The 21084-nt window shown below is 38.3% G+C and overlaps 1 protein-coding gene across 3 annotated transcripts in view; it reads right to left on the bottom strand.

Moving 5' to 3' along the window:
* LOC136875934 (BRCA1-associated RING domain protein 1) overlaps positions 1-21084 on the bottom strand; it is a 200257-nt gene that overhangs the window by 17977 nt on the left and 161196 nt on the right. For all 3 annotated transcript variants that reach the window (XM_068225354.1, XM_067149556.2, XM_067149562.2), the window contains exon 8: positions 5584-5705. In XM_068225354.1, the coding sequence (XP_068081455.1) occupies positions 5584-5705 (122 nt within the window). The remainder of the gene's footprint in view (positions 1-5583; positions 5706-21084) is intronic.

Below are 21084 nucleotides of genomic sequence, written 5' to 3'. Positions count from 1 at the left end.
CTCATCTTCAGTGATCAGATTTTCATTATCATATCTTAGGTATTTGGAGTGTTCTTTATCTCTTTTTCTATTGTTCATCATCCCATATAACATTTTCTTATTACCATTAACATCCTCTTTCAATTCATCACTCCACTTGTTCAACCACTTCTTTCGTTCTTCTGTAACAACTTTGTTTGCTTGTGTTTTAGCAACCCAGTATAGTTCCTTATTATGGTCAGTCCGGTCCTTGAAATATTTTCCGAACATGTTGTTCTTGTTCAGGACACCAGTTCTTGTTCTGTCATTCCACCATGGCGTTTCCTTCCATCTTCTTGTGCCACTGGTTCATCCACATACCTTCTCAGTTATCATTACTAGATTTTCTTTCAGACCCTTCCATTCCTCCTCAACTGTTCTTTCATCTGTCTTTTGGTATTACTGTTTTGATGTTTTCTTGGAACTCTATTATTCTATCATTGTCCTTCAGCTTCCAAGTCTTGAGTTTCATTACCTGTGTTGTTCTTTCTTCTTAACTTGTTAAACTTGAAGTATCCAATGGGGAGTCTATGATCACTTTCCAGGAAGACACTAGGAATCACTTTTACGTCTATTTTGTAGTTGTTTCTGGATCAAAAAGTAATCTATAAGATATTCACTTTTTCCATCCCTTCCATATCTTGTGACCTTATGGCTTTTTGTTTTTGATACCATGAGTTCCCTATTACAAGGTTGTTCCTCACACAGAGATCAAGTAGTCTAGTTCCTTCTAGGTTTCGTGGACCCCATCCATGTGCTCCTAGAATACTTTCATATCCATCTCTCATAGTTCCTACTTGAGCATTCACATCCCCTATGATAAATCATTCGATCTCCTCTTATTCTTTCTTCTATGTCTTCTTCAAAATGTTCTTTTTCTTCATCTTCACAATCAGTCTGTGGTGCATAGCACTGAATGATGATGATGATGATGATGATGATGATCTGGGAGGAATCCAATTTCAGCATTATGTGAAGAATCTCATCAGAAACACATTTTACTTCTACTACATGATCATTCATTTGATGATCCATAACAACACTAACTCCATTTTTTGTTTGATCTCCACCTGACTGGAATAGATGATATCCCTCTCTGAGTTCCTTTGATTCTTTTCCCTTCCACTTGGTTTCACTGAGACCCAGTATGTTTATGTTCTTTGTTTTCATTAAGTCTACACATTCCTCTATTTTGCCAGTTAGTGTCAGAATGTTTAGCGTGGCAATTTTGATTACAGTCTAATATCGAGTTTTGTGTGTTCTCCTCTTAGGTTGTGATGGAGCATCAGGTATTGAAACGTCATTAATATCATTACCAAGGAGGGAACTAGAGTCATTATTCTGGTGATTACAATATTTCCATCCAAGGCCTCGTTTAGTTTTGAAAGCAATTCCAAATTATTCAGAAGCTGACTTGCTAAGCCTATCACTTTCGAAGATTTTTCTGTCAGGGTTATCTCTCTTAGCCTTTAATAGTCCCCTATCAACCAGCAAGGCAGCAGGCCCTCAGTCAGATCTCAGGGATCAGATATTGCCTCTTCTGCCAGACCCACCGTACCAGTGCTTTTCACTTCCGCCTTCACCCGTATCCCTGAGCATGGGTTCCGTGTTATACCCCACAGGACAGCGTCCCTGCCTGAACTCAGCCATCCTATCACTCCAGCCTACTGAAGTGTAGGGTGCCCACCCCTGTGACGTGGACGCGCCAGACAGGAATTACTCAAGTGGAGGAATAGGGAAGGTGACCCTATCTCCCTTGAGTCGAGTTAATGGTTGTGTATGGTGCCACAACCAATTGCCTAGTTGTCTCCATCATGGGACTAAAATGGCATCCCTTTTACATCTTAGGGCACCATTTTAAGTTCCTTGTTGCTTTCTCCTTACAACCTTTAATGCGTCGTTTCATTACTCTGTTGTCTCCTGATGAAGAAAGGCAAGGTTCCTTTTGAAATGCGTAGAGTGTGTTTATAATTATTTACACGGCCCAAAATATACTTCATGAATACTTACACGGGCTGTGAAAGTCTAAATGATAATATGAGGATTTCTAGTTGTCCATAATCTCAACCTCGTGGATCTTTGGCTGTATTCAGGAAACTCCTCCTACACCTCAATTGTCAGTGGTCAGGTTCATATCTTTACAATGGTTGTGCACATGAGGCAAATGCTTTAGTTCTCTCATTCATGGATGCAACTTTTCTTCTAATAACTGGGGAGCAATTCCAGCAAAACAGCAGATTCTCTTTCGTAGTGTTGGTCTCAAACAGCCAGTGATAAGTCGACATGTTTCATTTAGAGAAATGGAAACTTGTTCAGCATGACTGGATCTGTTCCAAACAGGGTAAGCGTACTCCGCAGCTTGGATGTGTACCCCAATTGTTTCCAGACAATTTGCAGAGGATGTTGTTTCTAGCTGACACTTTCTGCTTGATATTCATGCAGTGTTGTTTGTAGTTGAGAGCACGATCCATACACCTAGATAATTAGGTGCAGCAGTGTCATCTGCATACTGCAGATCCGTAATGGAGGAAATCTTCGTAAACTTTTGAGAGCGAAGACTAGTCAGATTGAACGGTCCCCCATTAAAGCAATATCTGACCTTTACCCCTTGGTGTTATATAGATGTTCCATATCGCATGGCAGCTAGATAAAGATCGAACACATCTATGAGGAGAGGACCTACTTAGGGTAACCCTGTTGTTGGCACAAATACCTAGTCCCCAAGCCAGAGAAATGAACAAATTGAGGTTAAAATCCCTGGCCGAGCGGGAATCGAACCTGGGCTAAAGGCCAGCATGCAAACCAGTTAGCTATGGAGCATGAAATAATAATTGTTCCTGGCCTTTTTCCAGTTAGCCGGGTTTTGCATTTTTGTATGGATTCAGCCCAATTTTACGGTTAGATGCCTTTCCTGACGCCAACCCTACGTGGAGATCTATCACTATTGTGTGTTTCTGTACTGGTTTGTAGTGTGTAGATGGTTACTGATACAAATTGATTTTCTCCCAACTCAGTTTCAACTTGTTTTTCCCTTCTTCTGTAAATAATGTGTGTTAAAATTCTGCACGCATGACATACTAAACTAATGGTGAGGCAGTTTCCACACTTGTCAGCACCGGCTTTCTCGGGAATAGGTATAACAACATTCTGCTGAAAATCGCAAGTTGCTTTACGTCGCACCGACACAGATAGGTCTTATGGCGACGATGGGAGAGGAAGGTGCTAGGAGCGGGAAGGAAGCGGCCTTAGCCTTAATTAAGGTACAGCTCCAGCATTTGGCTGGTGTGAAAATGGGAAACCATGGAAAACCATCTTCACGGCTGCCGACGGTGGGGTTCGAACCCACTATCTCCCGAATATTAAAAATAACACTTGTAACATACTTTGTATTTACTGGACACTGGCCGCACTTAAGCGACTGTAGCTATTGAGCTCAGTCTGCTGAAATTCGGATGGCTCTTCTCCCGTATCATACATCTTACACACTAAATGGAATAACCTCACCATGCTGGTTTCTCCTCAGGCAGTCAGTAATTCTGAGGGTATGTCATCAATTCCCGGTGCCTTGTTCCTACTTAGGTCTCTCAAAGCTCTGTCGACTTCTGACCTCAAAATTGAGTCTCCCATGTCATCAGCATCAACAGGTTCTTCTTGTTTCAGAACCATAATATCTACTTCTTCACCCTGATACAACTGTTGGATATGTTCCTGCCATCTTTCTGACTTGTTTTCTTTCCCTAGAAGTGGTTTTTCCATCTGAGCTCTTAATATTCATACGCCTACTTTTCTTTTCTACAAAGGTTTCCTTGATTTTCCTGTATGCAGCATCTACCTTTCCTACAACCATACAACCTTCAACATCCTTGCACTTCTCTTAAAGCCATTCTTTCTTAGCTGTCCTGCACTTTCTATCTACTTCAGTATTTGCCTGTATTCTTTTCTGCCCTCCTCATTTTTTGCATTCTTGTACTTTTGTCGTTTGTCAATCAGGTCTAGTATCTCCTGTCTTATCCGTTGATTCTTAGAGTTGATCTTTCCTTGTTTCCTAACTTTTCTTCAGCAGCCTTACTGATCTCATTCTTCATGGCTGTCCATTCTTCCTCTACTGTGTTTCTTTCAGCCTTTTCATTCAGTCCTTGTGTTACATTCCTTGAAACAATCCCTCACACTCTTTTCTTTCAACTTGTCTAGATCCCATCTTCTTGCATTCCTCCCTTTTTTCAATTTCAACTTCAGATGGCATTTCATGACCAACAGGTTATGGTCAGAGTCCACATCTGCTCCTGGGAAAGACTTTCAATCCAACACCTGGTTTCTGAATCTCTGCCTAATCATAATGGAGTCTATTTGATACCTTCCAGTGTCTCCAGGTCTCATCCATGTATACAGCCGTCATCTGTAGTGTTTGAACCAAGTGTTGTATGTTCAGTCTTCAGCCCTAAGGCTGGATGGATCCTCAACAGCTCCGCCATCAGCTGTCATAGATGGCCCAGGCATTACTGAAGAGGCATACTAGGGAAATGAGGAGTGAAGTAGTTTCCCGTTTCTTCCCTCACCAAGCCAGAAGTTGCTATTACAACAATTACAATGCCCACTGAAATGCATGCACTAACCGACCCTATGAGCAACATTTTCACACCATTCATAGCAGGGACTGGCTGCAGAAGGAATGACATTACTAGCATCACCTCAGTCACTTTCATTATTGTCAAAGCCAAGGAAAAGATAGATCAATGGAAGTAACAAAATTGCTCTAGCCCATACCAGAAGACATAGTGCACTGTAAACACTGGGTTCTGCCAGCAAAGGCATGAACCAATGTTAGAAAGGACTAAATTATGACCGATGCAGAATTCAACCAGCTGGCTCCCTCTTTCATTCCCTTGCCCCAAATCCAAATTCTCCTATTGTATTACTTTCTCTTTCTTGGCATGTCACTGCATTCCAGTCTCCTATCACAATAAGATTCCCATGACCTTTTTCATATTGTATTAAATCTTGCAGCTCTTCACATATTCTTTAGATTTCTTCATCATCTGCTGAAATTGTAGGCATAGAGACCTGCACTACTGTGGTGGGCAATGACTTGGTGTCTGTCTTGACAACAACAATCCTTTCACTATGCTGGTCGTATCAATTATATATGATTTCCATCAATGGGTACTAATGAGTTAAGCCAAAGAAAGTATTAACTGTTTTCGAAATGCTGAAGGCAGTAGCATCATTCCTGACTATAAACAAGATATCGCAACAGATATTCTTCAGACTATTTGGAGGAAGGCTGCAGTAGTTCCTTTGTTGCCATTACTGAAAACTGCACAAGGTGTTACAAGAACATGTTTTAACTGAATGGTTATGATCAAAAATTAACAATATGGCAATATTCTTTCCAAGTGCAATATCCATTACGTGAAATTTGAAGCATTTTGATCTTCTGACAGTAAAATATTGTTTGGCCTAAAGGGGTTAATTATAATGAGGCTTCAATACATTAATATATAAAGAAAACTGCTTGTTATGAAATGCTTCATAATATTATAATGTTTAGACTAAAAAAATAATTACCAACTGCTCAGCATTGATTCTCCCTTTCCTTGGACCCTCGCTGTTAGGGTAGTTGACAGTTCCTTTGACTTCAAAATCTCCAGGATCAACTAGTGCGTTTTGATGCAGACACTGATAAATCCCTATAAATAATAATATTTACAATATTTTATTGTCCACACATTTTTGTAACATATATTAACCATCAATGTTATATACAATGATCAAGTGTCCACTAGGAAACATTTAAAGGAAATAGGTCTCAGATTGTGGTAGAAATACATTACTAGAATCTGGTACTGCACCAAAACCTCAGAAAATTAAATGAAGGCTAGCTGAAACCTGTAAAAACATGACTGTCAATGGGGTAATATTTAGTGAAGGATTTCCATATGTAAGGCATTCTCTGTACAATTACTTTTTGCATTATTGCAACTTTAAGGGCGTCATAAGTTCGTATTCTTGATATTGCAACATTTGCCATGGCTGAAAACTGGCTGAGGTAAATTGAAACCTGCACGTTCCAGCATTTCCCCTTGAGCTTTATTGACCATGATACAACATGCCAAGCGAATTGGAAATTGGTGCCACGTAAAGGAAAATGAAGTGTTTTATCTGATGGAGTTAAATCATCTCAAGGGATTATAGCTCTCTCTCTCTCTCTCTCTATTTTAAATGTACAGTGCACTGATTTGACAGTTGGGAAGCTACGCTACTAATATAACACAAAGCCCTAAATTGATGCACTTTTGTATTAAGCATTGGCATACACTGTATGTTTTTCCAGTGTGCACGAGATCACCGATGAAAAATGTCGTTGGGGCACGTCAAGGATTTAATTAATATAATTGAAAGTTGGTCCTGGTTTACTATATGACCACAATGTTAGCTTAACCAGAACTGAAAATTGGCACGTTAGCTGTTTGTTCATAGTAAATGTACGAACCTTCGGGCTTCGTTGGCAGTAAATTATGACACAGAGGATCAACTCACTTTCCTAATTACCAGAGTGGAAGAAATTCACAGCCTTACTGTTAAAATTAACACATGGAGAAAAGGTTAAGTGTAAGAGAGGGCCATGTGCTCTAACTTTGCCACATGAAAGAAGCCATAATAAATAAATAAATAAATAAATAAATAAATAAATAAATAAATAAATAAATAAATAAATAAATAAATAAATAAATAAATAAATTTCTCCAACTCATTTCAAGCTAGCAAATACAGGGAGAACTACAAAGAGACAGTTAACACTGCGCTGAACACCTTCTTGACTAAAAGACTCTGCAACATAACATAGACTGGAATAGCTGACCGGAAGATGTCCAAATATGCATGTGTGCTTGCACCCTTCTGCCTCCCCTCTCGCACTGTATGGCTCAGCGTTTGCACAGTCCAGGTGGCCTTGAAGTACTGGCGAGCGTTTTGGCGAATCAGAATACTACATTTTACTTTAATATATAATTTACAAATATACAGTAAGAAATTTTTATGCTGATTATTGTGAATCTGAAGAGAATTGCATAGGTAAGAAACCAGACAATCTTTTTAAAATGTACTGTATATAATACACTAGGTTATGTACCCATGCTTCACTAAGGAATTGTAAACAGAATTCTAGATATAAGAGCATCTGCATTGTAAGATCTTGTTATATTGCAGTGCTTTTAGCAGTACTCAAGAAACACCACAGGGAGGTCGCTACACATTGTTTCTCATGTAGTCTGGGATGGGGAGTTTTCATTACAATGGCAGCTCCATTTCCTACTATCAGACAGTCGAGTTTCAGAGTTTAGATTATATGGCAAGCCCCCTTGTCTACAGCCAGTCACAACTGATTTTGGGAGCTTTCATTACCAAGGCCCTTTGCTGCTTCTAGTCACATTCAAATTGGGGAATTTTCATTATAATGGCAGACCACTTGCCTACTGTCAATTACACTCGACTTTAGAAGTTCTCATTATAATGACACTATCCCTTGCCTACAGCTTGTCAACTGAATTAAGTAGTTGTAATGATAAAGGCAGACCCTCTTGCCTACCGCCGTTCAAATTATGTTTTTTCTAGGTTGTTGCTGAAATCAGGTTGTTTTATAAAACTTCCTCGTTAATTACATTTTTTGTTTGTCCCTATGGCTGCAAAATCACAATTCTGTCAGGAGCTTACATGTGAACAGGCTACATATAACTGGCCATGGGAAAAACAAGAGAGAATCCACTTACGATAGCTTACGATAGCCTTCTGATTAATCTTTAAGGGCAAAAAGAAAATACATTTAATTAATTTTCATTGGAATTTTTTAAAGTATCGTAATGTTTATTAATTTTAGGGCAGCTACCCCCTGATGGATTCTATTTATTCAAATTACTTTTAAGTTATACAGATGATTTTGTACTATTTGGAGTGAATCTATCAAAACAACAGTTTACTTCCCTTGCAGAACAGTAGCTGGGAGTTGAAACCTATTGAAAATATTTACAGAGAAATTTGTAATTGTTGCACATGCACCAACTTCCCAGTTAATAATTTTATACTTATGTCCCAAGCCACAAAAGCAAGGCTCATAGTGCCTTTTCTATTCTGTATCAACCTCGTGGACTGCTTTCCATCTCGCTTAAATATAACTGTTGGATTGATGATGATGCCTTTGTTGGATTTTCTGTCAATGGCTACAATGTCGACTCATTTAATGGAACCTTCAGTTGACGTACAGGTTACTTCTTGTGTTTCCAACCCCACTGTCGGCAGCCCTAAAAATGGTCTTCCGTAGTTTCCCATTTTCACATCAGGCAAATGGTGGGGTTGTACCTTAATCAATGCCACAGATGCTTCCTTCCCACTCCTAGGCCTTTCCTATGCCATCGTCGCCATAAGACCTATCTGTGTCAATGCGCCGTAAAGCAAATTGTAAAAAAAAATTACTATTGGGTTCAATTTTTGTGGATTCAAGTTGAGGCTATTTTTCACAAGATATTGGTTATCAATATCATATCTATCATAATTACTGCGGAGTCTTCATCTTTAGATACAAGGGTGATATTGGCGAAGAATATCTTGTTAATGAGGCAGAAGTTTACTAGGTTATGAAAGGAATGAATATTGACAGCACTCCTGGGCCTGACAAGAGATTTTTTTGAAAGTGGTTAGAAACTAAAATGTGTCCAAGTCATTTGTCTTATTGCTAATACAATGTTAGCCTGGGGATATGTACCACAAATATTTTGATTTTCAAATCAGAAGACCCCAGCGTATTAGTGAACTGGCATCCCATTACAATATTTTCAGTACTAAGTATCTTAGAGAGGACACTTGAGAGGAAGTTTTGGCCATACTTACCAAGGATATTCAAATTCGTAGAGGAGTAGCTCAGGGTTCACTCTTATCACCTCTGTTATTCAATGCTGGTAATGATTTTATATTGAGATGAACGATAATAAAATTACCTCTAAGTTTGGATATACACTTGTATGATCTCGAAAATTTGACACTCTCTCTCTCTCTCAGAATAGAGTCAAATATATTAAAAATAATTTTCTGAAAAACAAACCAGAGTGAATAATAATTCTGGGATTAGTGTGCATCCCTTTAACGTTCTTTTTAACATTATACAAACCACTGTGTGAAAACATCTGGACAAAATTTTCAACTATAATTACAATTGATACATTTACATAAAATAAGAAGAGAGATATACAGTTCAACTATGGATGTAGTGAACTCTGTTATAATGAACATTTGGCTAAAGTGAATCTAAATGCCTGATCCAGATTCACACACATATTACTGTAATACAAACTAAAAATATGCTTATAGTAATAAAAAAAGTATGTATATTGCATTCTAAAATAATTGATTTTTCTGCAAAAACTTTGTTTAGAGAAGAAAAACACTCTCATCAATCTTCATTTGCTAAAATTAACAAAAGGAGCTCCAGGAGGCAAAGAGAGAACCTTCTCCATCCTCCGCTTAAGAAACAACAGACACCACAGACTAAGAAGAAGAAGAACAGCTGACTACTTTTTAAATACAAACCAGTTTGAAGTGCGTCAAAAATTCTGCGCATGTCAGTGTATTAACCATACTGGACACATCTGGATAACTGGGTACAGAAGAAGGAGAGCCGTTCAATGAACGCTTTTGCCTGTATCCTCCTCCTTTGTCTTCTAATCAGATTTTAATTAAAACAGTTGCAAATAATGACTTCTTGAGGGCTGTCGGTGTAACAGAACTTCGATATAAGTCGAATGCTTTCGATCGATTGTCAAAATCAGGTCAAAAGAAAGGAAAGTTTTAAATTATCCATAAATGCGTAAATATGTATTAAAACTGGGTGTTCACGTGCTCCTGAGAGCCCACTGCCACTGAATGATGATAATATGAAAATAAAGTTGGAATTCAAAGGGACAAATTGGAACAAATGTGCATTTCAATTATTTTTTCTTACTGAACAATGTACAGTATATCATTAATCAAACTGTGCACAGTCACAATCATCATTGATCTGCATTTAGGACTGTCATCCAAGAAGCAGATTCCCTATAAATTGTCTACCTCAAGCAAGTGGCTGAATGATTTGGGGGTCATATAGCTGTCAGCTTTCATTCGAGAGATAGTAAGTTCGAACCCCACTATCAGCAGTCCCGAAGATAGTTTTCTATGGTTTCCCCATTTTAACACTAAGCAAATGATGGGACTGTACCTTAATTAAGACCACTGTTGTTTCCTTCTTGTTCCTAGCTTTTTCCACCCCATATCTGCCATAAGACACGCCTGTGATGCTGCAACGTATAGCAATTGTATTGTACTTATTTACTTAGACCTTTCTTATATGATTTCAAAAAAGTTAGACATTTATCAAACATTTCTCTTGATAAATTATTCCAATCCTTAATTCCCTTTCTTTTCAATGCTTTATTTTTCTTTTTTGCTAGTGGTTTAATGTTGCACTAACACGAATGTTTTCAGCGATGCAAGGATGGGAAAAAGCTAGGATTGGAAAGGAAGCGGCCGTGTGAATCACTTTCCTATAGATGAACATTTGTCCCAATTTGTCCTCTTGAATTCCAAATTTATTTTCATATTATCATCATCATTCAGTGGTGGTGGGCTCTCAGGAGCACGTGAGCACATGAACACCCAGTTAATACATATTTACATATTTATGGATAATTTAAAACTTTCCCTTTCTTTCGACCTGATTTGGACGATCGATCGAAAGCATTTGACTTGTATCAAAGCTCCGTTACACTGTCAGTTGTTAGTTTTGACTGACAGTGCAGTGAGCACACTGGATAATGCGCTATTGTGCTGAAGACTACACGCATGCACAAATCAGATGATGTCATGGTTTATGTACTGATATTCCCATTAGTGAGGAGCACTGTTAGGTACGTGCCTTGCCGTCTACAGTCACCCTCAAACCAGTGGCAGTATTACAGTTGACTACAAGGGTCCGCCACCTCCCCTATTACGGTTAGCCATAGCATCCCAGTAGCTACTATTGCATTACACTACCGGTAGATTTCGCTATTAATTCTGAATATGCATTTTCTAGCTCGTTGTGAGCAGGTGTTTGTAATCACAAGAAGAAGTTTGCTTTACCTTGTGATCGGAAAATCTTTTCAAGTGAAATTAATTTGAGTGTTGTGTTTTGCTTCTGTGTTTGTATGGTTTGTGACCGTGGTATTCTTTGTGTACAGGTACTAGCAAAATACTGTATTAACTTATCAGGATAAGTTAGAAATTAAAAGGCTTGGACTGGACAGACCAGATTTGATTATCGAAAGAATTACAAAAACTGACAAACACGAGTATAGGCGTAAGTTTAAGAGAGAAGTGTACGGAACATGCAAGTGCTGTGGATGTACATCTAGGAATGTGCTCTTTTTTGTTTGCCCTGTTTATTGTTCAACAAAGAAAGAAGTGTGTGGAATTCAGCAGGGTGCACAGACCTTGCTCATTTGAGTGAAAAAATAAACATGAAAATTCTCATGCACACAAAAACGTGAGTATTGAATACTCTATGAGAGGCCGTGTCAATATCACCACGCAGCTGGATTCTGCTTACCGTGAATCGATTAAGAAATATAATGAACAAGTTGATGCAAATACGTATAACTGTCCAGATTAATCGACTGTGTTCAGTTTTGTGGAGCTTTCGAACTGTCACTGCGTGGCCACGATGAAACTGATACTTCTGATAGTCCTGGGATTTTCAGGGGACTGGTAAACTTTGTAAGCTCTATTGACAATGCAATGAAAGAGCATTTGGAAAGTGCTACCGTTTTAACAGGTACTTCCCACACTATTAAAGATGAACTTCTTGATTGCATGTTGAGCGTGTGCAGAGATAAACTATATAATGAGATTCATGCCGCTCATTATTTGCCAGTTATGGCTGATGAAACAACAGGTGTTTCTACATTGCAACAAATGGTAATTATTTATAGATATGAAGTTGGAGGAGTTGCGGTAGAAAGGTTCTGGGGTTTTGTCAACCCAAAAGCTCAAGGCGCGGAGGCTATTTTTGGATTTGTTCATGCAGAATTAGAATGGCAAGTGGGCAGCCACAGACAGAAGGTTATTGGACTAAGTGGCAATATTAAGTGAGGGTAGAAAAGGGGTGCAGACCAGAATAAGGGAGATTTACCCTCAAGCATATTACATTCATTGTTATGCCCATCAGTTCAATTTAATTTTATGGAAAGCGGCATCTATAGAGTTTGTGTACGATCTTTCTTCCTACTTAACAGCCTTTCCGACATTCTTTTATCGATCAGCGCAAAGAACGAAAGTTTTGGATTCGATGGTAGAGAAGAGGCTTCCGAAGACTATAACCACCAGATGGCATTTCTCAGCTCACTTAGTCCAAACCGTATATGAGAACATGGGCAATTTAATAGAAGGTCTTGAAGAATTTCGAAATTCATCTCATACTGACTATGTCATGAGGCGGGTGAGCTCTGGGCTTCTGTACAGTTTGAAAGATACGGAATTTATGTTTTGGCTACAAATCTTTCACCATTTGATGCCACATGCAGACATTCTTTTCACATTACTGCAGCACAGAAATATCGATGCAGTTAAAGTGAAAGAACATATTTCAGAATTCCGAAGGCATGTTGAGAAAGTCAGGGACTGCACCACAGACTTGGATGCTGATATATTCTCCACTGATCAACTCGCTCAAAAGAGGCAAAAAACCTCAGATCGTTCAGTAGCTGCTAAAGAAGTAAGTTATTACGTAATAACTGTTCACATGGAAAAATGATTTTCATTCCTTTCTCACTTACTGGCTTCTAGTCCAATTGATTTGCATGTGATTGGTATCTAATCAGACTCTTTCCCAGAAAGAGAACTAAATACAGTGGCACATATGTATCCCTGCTTAAATAAGACACAACTGAACACTGAACTAGTAGAAGTATTGTATATGAGAAACTACTTTTAGGAAGCTGATGGGGCCGTTACCATGTTGCAGATTCTGCTTGACAATGAACTAGATAGGGACAGATTTCCAAACTATGTGAATTACTTCGAATGGTTGTCACAACCCCAATGACGACAGCGGAGTCTGAGAGGTATTTTTCTACTCTGAAATGAATTAAGATGTTTCTGAGGAACACCATGGTTGGAGAATGACTGTTAGCACTGGCTATCCTTGCTACAGAGAAGAGATTTGTCAACAACATCAGTGACTTCAATCGTAAAGTGATTGAGAAATTTGCACGATTGAAGGACAGATTTCCTGTACAAATAATCAGAATTTACGCGAGTTGCTAATCTAAACGCTATCATTTAATTAAGCATGATCTAATGTTGTTGGTTGTATTGCATGCTAAATGTTTAGAGTAGTGTTATCTACAGGGTGGCGCATGAATAGTTGACACATTTAATTTTAGAATAACAACTTCATTTTTCACAGAACACTAATGAAATTTTAGACACAGGCAGCTTGGACCCTGGAAATACATTTCACGATATTACATGATCAATGTGGCCTCCACTTTGGCGGATAACCTCTTTGAGACGAGTACCCATGTTTCTGACTACTTTGCGGTACAGGTCTTCATGAATTTCACTGGAGAGCAGCACAAACCGAGCACGCATTTCCATGCGGCTTTGAGGTCTTAAAGGGAAGAGTTTTTCTATCAAATAGCTCCATAAAAAGAAATCACAAGGATTTAAATCTGGGCTTTAAGGAGGCTAGAAGAATCCGCCATAATTGTTGTACTGTGGGTAACGATGAGACATTACACGATCAACACATGCTCCCCTCAAAAACTCAAGAACATTGTTAGCTGTGTGAGGTGTTGCACCATCTTGCATAAACCACTGCGTATGAATAGGTACAGTGAGAATTTGAGGCATGAATTCATTCTCCAGCATGTCCTTGTATCGCTATGCATTAACTGTCTGACTGAAGAAAAATGGTGCAATTAACCCGTGACTTGACAGAGCTACCCACAGACTCACTTTTTCCCCATACGTGTTTTTCTGTGAATAAAGTCTGGTTTTCTGTAGCCCAAAACCGCACATTTCGTTTATTAACTGCCCCTTTGAGATGAAATAGGCTTCGTCAGAGAGCCAAGTGTTGAACAGTACTTCATCTTTATCTTGAGTCCATAAGGCGTACTGCAAACTCTTCTGCCTGTGAAGGTCGGTTAGCTTGTGTAGCACAGACATTTTGTACGGGTACAATATTGAAGGTCGCCGTGTAACATTCTTTGAACTGAATGGTGCAATATTCCACTTTCTCATGAAGCCCCCCGTGTTGACTTGTATGGGCTGCGCTGCATGGCGACCCTCAGCGCAGCGATGTTTTCGGGAGACCGAACTCCTAGTGCACATGGTCGCTTTTCTTCCAGCACACTGCCTTTTCCTTCAAAGTTTCTGTATAAGCGAAGGGTGGTGTTCCTTGCTGGTACCCACCTAGTCTGAAATACAGCTCGAATATTATTTTTTGTGTCGCCGTAACACTTCTTGATTCGCATTAAAAGATAACTGTTTTGGCGCGCTGCTGAACGGAGAGTCAGCCGTGGTCGGCCATGGCAGAAAGGTCACTGGAATGCAGGAATTTGGAGACAAAGCAGCAGTGTCACCTCTACAGATATTTCCATGAAACAGGGAAGGTGTGCGCGAAATTTTAACAACATAGCACTTAAGTTGCATTTTATATTTGCTTTTCAAATGTGACAACTATTCGTGCGCCACCCTGTATAATTTCCAAAACGAGAATAATTAACATGCGATACAGTACAACCCTGATTAACCAAGATAATATAGAGACTATTGGGGGTCAATTCGGAAACATTAATTTTAACAATCAACCGGTAAAAACGATAACACATTATTTCTATGCTTCTTGTCATACCCAGGTGAACTTTGTGCTGTTTAAAAACCAAGAATGGTGCTTGCATCCTTCGATGTTCGCAGTGCAGTAAAGTTATGAATTTTACTTTTGTTCTACACTAACAGATTAGTCATGTATAAAATTTGTTCTTGGTCACAGGGGTTATACCATACTAGTTGTGAAGAAGGAACCATGCAAGGAAATTTTGGTGAAATGAATTATGTACCGTACCTATGTTACTTTTTTTGCTGATTTGAGACATGAACAAAAATGCTGTTGTGAACCCCCTAAAAATTTTGTCACGAGCCGCCACTGTTATCATTCCTACATTAAGTTTCATTCAAGGTTATTAGTCTACTAATGCAATTCCACGCTATCTCTCCAATGAAAGCTCGGAACATACCGCTTAGATGAGTAGCTTGTCTTACTCCGAAATCTTCCCAGCTCAAAGTTTGCAGTACTTTCGTAACACTACTCTCGTCAGAAATCAGCAGGAACAAACTGTGCTACTTTCCTTGGTATATTTTCCAGTTCTCATATCAAGTAATCCTGGTGCAGGTCCCATAAACAGAAACCGTATTCTAATTGGGGTCATACCAGAGACATATATGCCCTCTCCTTTACATCCTTACAATTCCTCAATACCCTCATAACCACAGGAATAAATCTGAAACCTTTATTTACAACCTCATTATTGTGATAACCCCAAAAGAGCTCTTTCTTATATTAAAAAACCTAGGTACTTACAGTGATCTCTGAGGGTTACTATTACACCATTAACACAGTCATTAAAATAGAGGACTTTTCCTTGTGGTGAAAATTAAAACTCTTCATCACGTTTACCACCATATCCTAGTCTTTTATCTTCTCCCAACATTGCAGAGGTCTTTTTGCAGTTGATTGCAATTTTGAACTTATTTATTTCTCTATAGAGTATAACAACAACAACAACAACAACTGCAAAAAGTTTTCTCTGCAACTTCGGTTCTTAACTCATCATTTATATACATGAGAAAACATAAAAGTCCAATAATACTGTCCTGTGGGGACCCTCCCCCCCTTAATCACTATAGGATCAGATAATGCTTCACCTACTCTAAATCTCAGATTTCCGTTTTCTACCAATATAGCCACCCATTCAATCATTCTTGTCTAGTCTAATAGCTTTCATTTTCATTAACAGTCTCCCATGATCTGCCTTATCAAAAGCCTTGGATAGGTGAATAGCGATAAGAGTCCATTTGACCTTCTGAACCTAAAATATTTGTTATTTTTGCTACAATCTTGTAAGCTGAGACTCACAGGAATAACTTTTCTTCCATCCAACCAGTCAGTAATTCCATATGTTGTGAATTGAAATAAGTGCCATTTCAAAGGATTTAAGTGTCATTTTGGTGTTATGAGTAATTTTTACTTTTGCTGGATCCTAAAATTTTATATTTTTATATATCTATACTATTGGGTTACTGTTAAGTATTTTTTACAATGAGAATCATAACTAGTAATAATTTGCTTTATGTTGCATAGACACAGATAGGTCTTATGATTACAATATGATAGGAAAAGGTTAGGAGTGAGAAGGAAACAATCGTGGTCTTAATGGTATATATGCCTGGTGTGAAAATGGGAAACCGCGGAAAACCATTTTCACGGTTGCTGACAGTGGGGTTTGAACCCACTATGTCCCGAATGCAAGCTGACAAGTACATGACCAAACTGTGCAATCACTCATTCTCTCATTCAGTACTGTGAGGTTTTAAATTCTTACCTAATGGTTGTTGAGGTTTCTGTTTCCCTTCTGATTTCCCACTTTTGGGATTAGTTAATTTAACCTGAGGGCTGTCAAAATGAATCTTTTCAGAGACTGAACTAGGGATAACTTTTGGTGCCATGTGATATTTTGTAGTGATGGGCAACGCTCTCGCTCGAGACTGACGTCGCAGATCTCGAGACTCTCGCGAGAATCCCGAGACCGATCCTCCTGTAGCGCAAGCCGTGCGACGTACCTGTAAACTGTAAACTTGACAGTATATCATTGGCAGTTATTGCGTGAAATAACGTTCTCTTATGAAAACGTGTGAGCCAATACATTTTGTCAAACGCCTGGAAAAGTACTGCATGTTCAACTATGAACCTCTTAATACCATTAACTAAAGTGGAAACAGAATGTCAGTATCTTAAACTGTTCACGACTTATTTGGGGTGGACATCTTAGGTAAATAACAATGCATACTTTGTGAATAACTGTAGATAGGATGTACACCTACTTGGATACTAGAGGCATGCATTATTAGAACCTGAGACAGGGAAGATGTGCTTTGTTACTTATGCAACCCCCATTACATGAGTGGAACGTGTAACAGGGGTGATGGGCAACGCTTTCGAGACCGATTCTCGTGTGATGCCAGCTGTGCGACGTCCCAGTAACTACAAGTGTATGCTCGATAGTTATCATTAGGGAGCGGATTTTTATGTGCTAAAAATGTGAAAAGTATTTATTTTTTATGTGCTGAAAAACTTTTAAATATGTGATAAAAAATTGAAATTATTTTCCTTTAAATATCACATAACTACTCGCGCTCAAGAAGTAAATAAGTATAATGTTTTGTATTAGAATATGGTGCTACCAAACGTGCTCCTTAAGGCAAAATGATGTCTGTGTATGGAAACGTGCTGTATGGTATATTAATTTTTGATATTCCAGAGTAGATATTATGAATGGTTATTTTTTAAAGGTAATGATTTGCTTAAATATGGCAAAAGCAACCTATCATCTTTGAAAAAATAGTACCAGTTCGTACTCACCCATCACACGCTGGAATATTAGTTGCTAGAAGTAGTCTTAGAATTGCAGTGAACAACAAAGGTCATCTCCAAATTGTCCATCACAAATGCATGCCGATTATCTCTTAAGAATGCCTTATACTGGAAGTCAGACGAGCATAGTTAAACAGAGGAATGTCACCAACAATAACGCCATCAATTTCGCCAACATGAGCACCATCTAATACATTAGAAATTTGCCATATTGTTTGAAATCCTCTGTTTTTCCTGAACAAATTTTGATATTTGATCTTTAACAGTCCCTGTATCTGCGAAGCCGGGAGCGAATCCAATTTATTTTCAACAGCGCGCACTTCCTGCACTGTTTCGGACAACAGGTTAGTGAATTTTTCAAGCAAGTCTATAGTTTTACACAAGAAGCTTAGATTGGCAGATATAAACGCCGAATCATTTTTCAAAGAGCTGTCTTTTAGTATCTCTTGAAGAATCTCAATTGACGACGCGCCGTTTTTATCTAGCACGTTCAGAACGGATGCAAAACTTTCGAAATTGTCTGCGTAGTATACCACAGCGCTAAGCCAGGTATCCCACCGCGTAACAATAGGCAGAGGAGGAAGCGCAAGATCCGGGTTTTTCTCTTTAAAGAGATCGATTCTTGAGGGTGCTTTTACGAAGACTTTTTTGCCATTAGACACTAATTTATACACTTGAGGATACTGAGCGCGCACAGTTTCACATAACCTGTGTAGAGCATGAACAACGCAAGTTACGTGTATCATTTTCGGAAACCTCACAGAAAGGCCTTCGGCTGCCTTTTCCATGTAAGCTCCAATGTCAGTAAGGAAAAGCAATACATGGTCGTATTTTATACCTTTTGGCCAAAGTAAGTGCATGGCTTCATTGAATAACCTAGCTACAGTGACGTGGTTTGCAGCAAGCATTTTTTTACACGCTAGCAAATAAGAATGTTCGCAAGCAGTTTTGTCATTCTTCAACACACCAATTACAACATTTCCTACTTTTCTGCCACTTGAATCAGTGGTTTCGTCAATGCTCACCCACAGTTTTTCGCTATCACATACTGCCCTAATTATCTGTAAAGTTTCTTCGTAACATTTTGGGAGATAGTTTTTCCTTAATGTGAATTCGTCTGAAGGCTCAAAATTAATGTACTTTGTTAGGAAATTTCTCAGTCCCAGATTATTTAATTTACCAAGAGGAATGTCAGCGCAAACAAATGCTCTCCACACATCTAAATAATACTGGGAATATTTAGATGGGCCTGCATTTGAAGTAGCTGGTTCAGCTATTAGTAATTGTCGCGAACGCACACGCGAAGCAGCCGCAGTATGCTTATTTTCAGACAAATGCTGGATTACTTGAGAACGTTGATCTACACGTACTGTTTTACCACACGGTTGGCAAAATAATACTTTTCCATCGGTAGCGAAAATGCTTTTAAATTCCACTACATATTGTTGAAGACACGACCTTGTACTCGACTTCTCTTTTGGCATTATTTTGCAGGTTACGACACACGCATTTACGGTGAAGCACTTTTCAATAAAAAGAATAGCAGCGGACACTGAAGGAAATATTTCTTATAAATCCATACAAAATCACACGACCACGGGAATGATATGTGGACCCGAACAGCTAACCTTACTCTTAGGAGTGATGAAATTCCACTACCTAATGGTGGGGCAATATTCTTCCGAGTCTCCCATGTCGTAACGGAATTACGTCACCTTATCTCTCCGCGATTGCCTTTTGCTGATATTCTATAAACAAAATCCGAGAGGGCTGACTCATAAAGAGTTGGAATGACATCGTGCAAGGAAACATGTTGTGCAGCAAATCAAATCGCTGTCTAAATATAACAACGTAGCCAGTGACCAGTAAGTTTTAGGTCTTATAGAGGGAAGTCCATAAATAGCCGAAACATTCAGATACATTATGTTAAATACACTGTTAAAAACAATACCGTAATCGTAAAATGAAAATATGAGCATTGTTTTATAACACAGAAGCATTTTAAATTTTATTGGTCAACAAATATTGGCGATTTATGTGCTTATTTTAGACTTTCTTAAAATATGTATTTACATTTAAAAAATATGTGAAAATATGTGTTTTTATGTGAAATAAGATTCAGTTTTTACACTTGGGGATGCGCAATAGGAATAATGAACTTCGTAACTTGCATTAAAACTTACGCAAAAAAAAGATGTAATTACATAAAAATCCGCTCCCTAGTTATCAGCAGTTCTCACATGGAAACGTGTGTGACGATAAATTTTGTCAAAATCCTATGAAAGCACTGCATGTTGAATTATGAGCTCCTTACCATTAACGAAAGTGAATACAGAATGCCAGTATCTTATACTGTTCACGAGTTATGTCAGGTGGACATAACCCCTATAATTTGTTAATAATTATTATTAGGATGTAATCCTACCTGGATGCCTCACAATCATTCGAACCTGAGACAGGGAAGATGTGCTTTGCACTTCAGAAAAGTATGAAAGTATGCTTTTGGCTGTAAGTAACCAGACAAATTCTTTGCAATTCACGTGAAATGGGTGTCAATAATAATAATAATAATAATAATAATAATAATAATAATAATAATAATAATAATAATAATAATAATAATAATAATAATAACAACAACAACAATAATAATAATTTTAATCCAAGAAACTTGTTGTGTTGCTGTGGTGGTGATTGCTCAAGTTTGTAAAGAATGCAATGAAAACAATCAGCAATGTGTTGCTCAATAATTATGGTGAGAAAAGAACAAGAGATTCTTGAAACAAGTAACAGCAAAAGGAATGTTAAAGTTTAAAAAAAAAATGCTATTTCTATTTACAGGCCTAGTAATACTTCTTCGTTTAGTGGTTTTCCAAGTCATTAATGTTTAATGATGAAATATACATGTATTATTTGACTTTATAATGCACAGAGGATCATAAAATGTTTCTAGTTCAAAGGTCCTCAAACTATTATGAGATTGAACCCCTCACAAATGGGTAAAAGTTCAATGTACCCCCACAAAAAATATATCCCTAAATGATAGGTTAAAAAAATATGAGTACCTGGCTAATTATTACAGCATTTTAATTGATTATAAACCTTTCTTTTACACACACATTGTAAATAAGAGGAAATTGTGAAATTAAACACATCACAAGAAATCAACATCTATATCATCTGATCGCCAGGCAGGCATCAAATTTTGGAAGTGAGACATAGTCTCTTATAGTGCATTGGCACTGCTGGTGGCTTCCAGTAACCTATGCAGTGGCCTCCACGGTATGCACTAGCCTTGCGTCTTGGTAGGTGTGCTAAGTACCAACTGATAAGCCCAATTTAGCACACAAGGG

The sequence above is a fragment of the Anabrus simplex genome, chromosome 1 (assembly GCF_040414725.1).
Source record: "Anabrus simplex isolate iqAnaSimp1 chromosome 1, ASM4041472v1, whole genome shotgun sequence".
Taxonomy (NCBI): Eukaryota; Metazoa; Arthropoda; class Insecta; order Orthoptera; family Tettigoniidae; genus Anabrus; species Anabrus simplex.
Note: the sequence above shows the minus strand (reverse complement) of the source record. Positions and strands in the feature narration are given on the sequence as shown.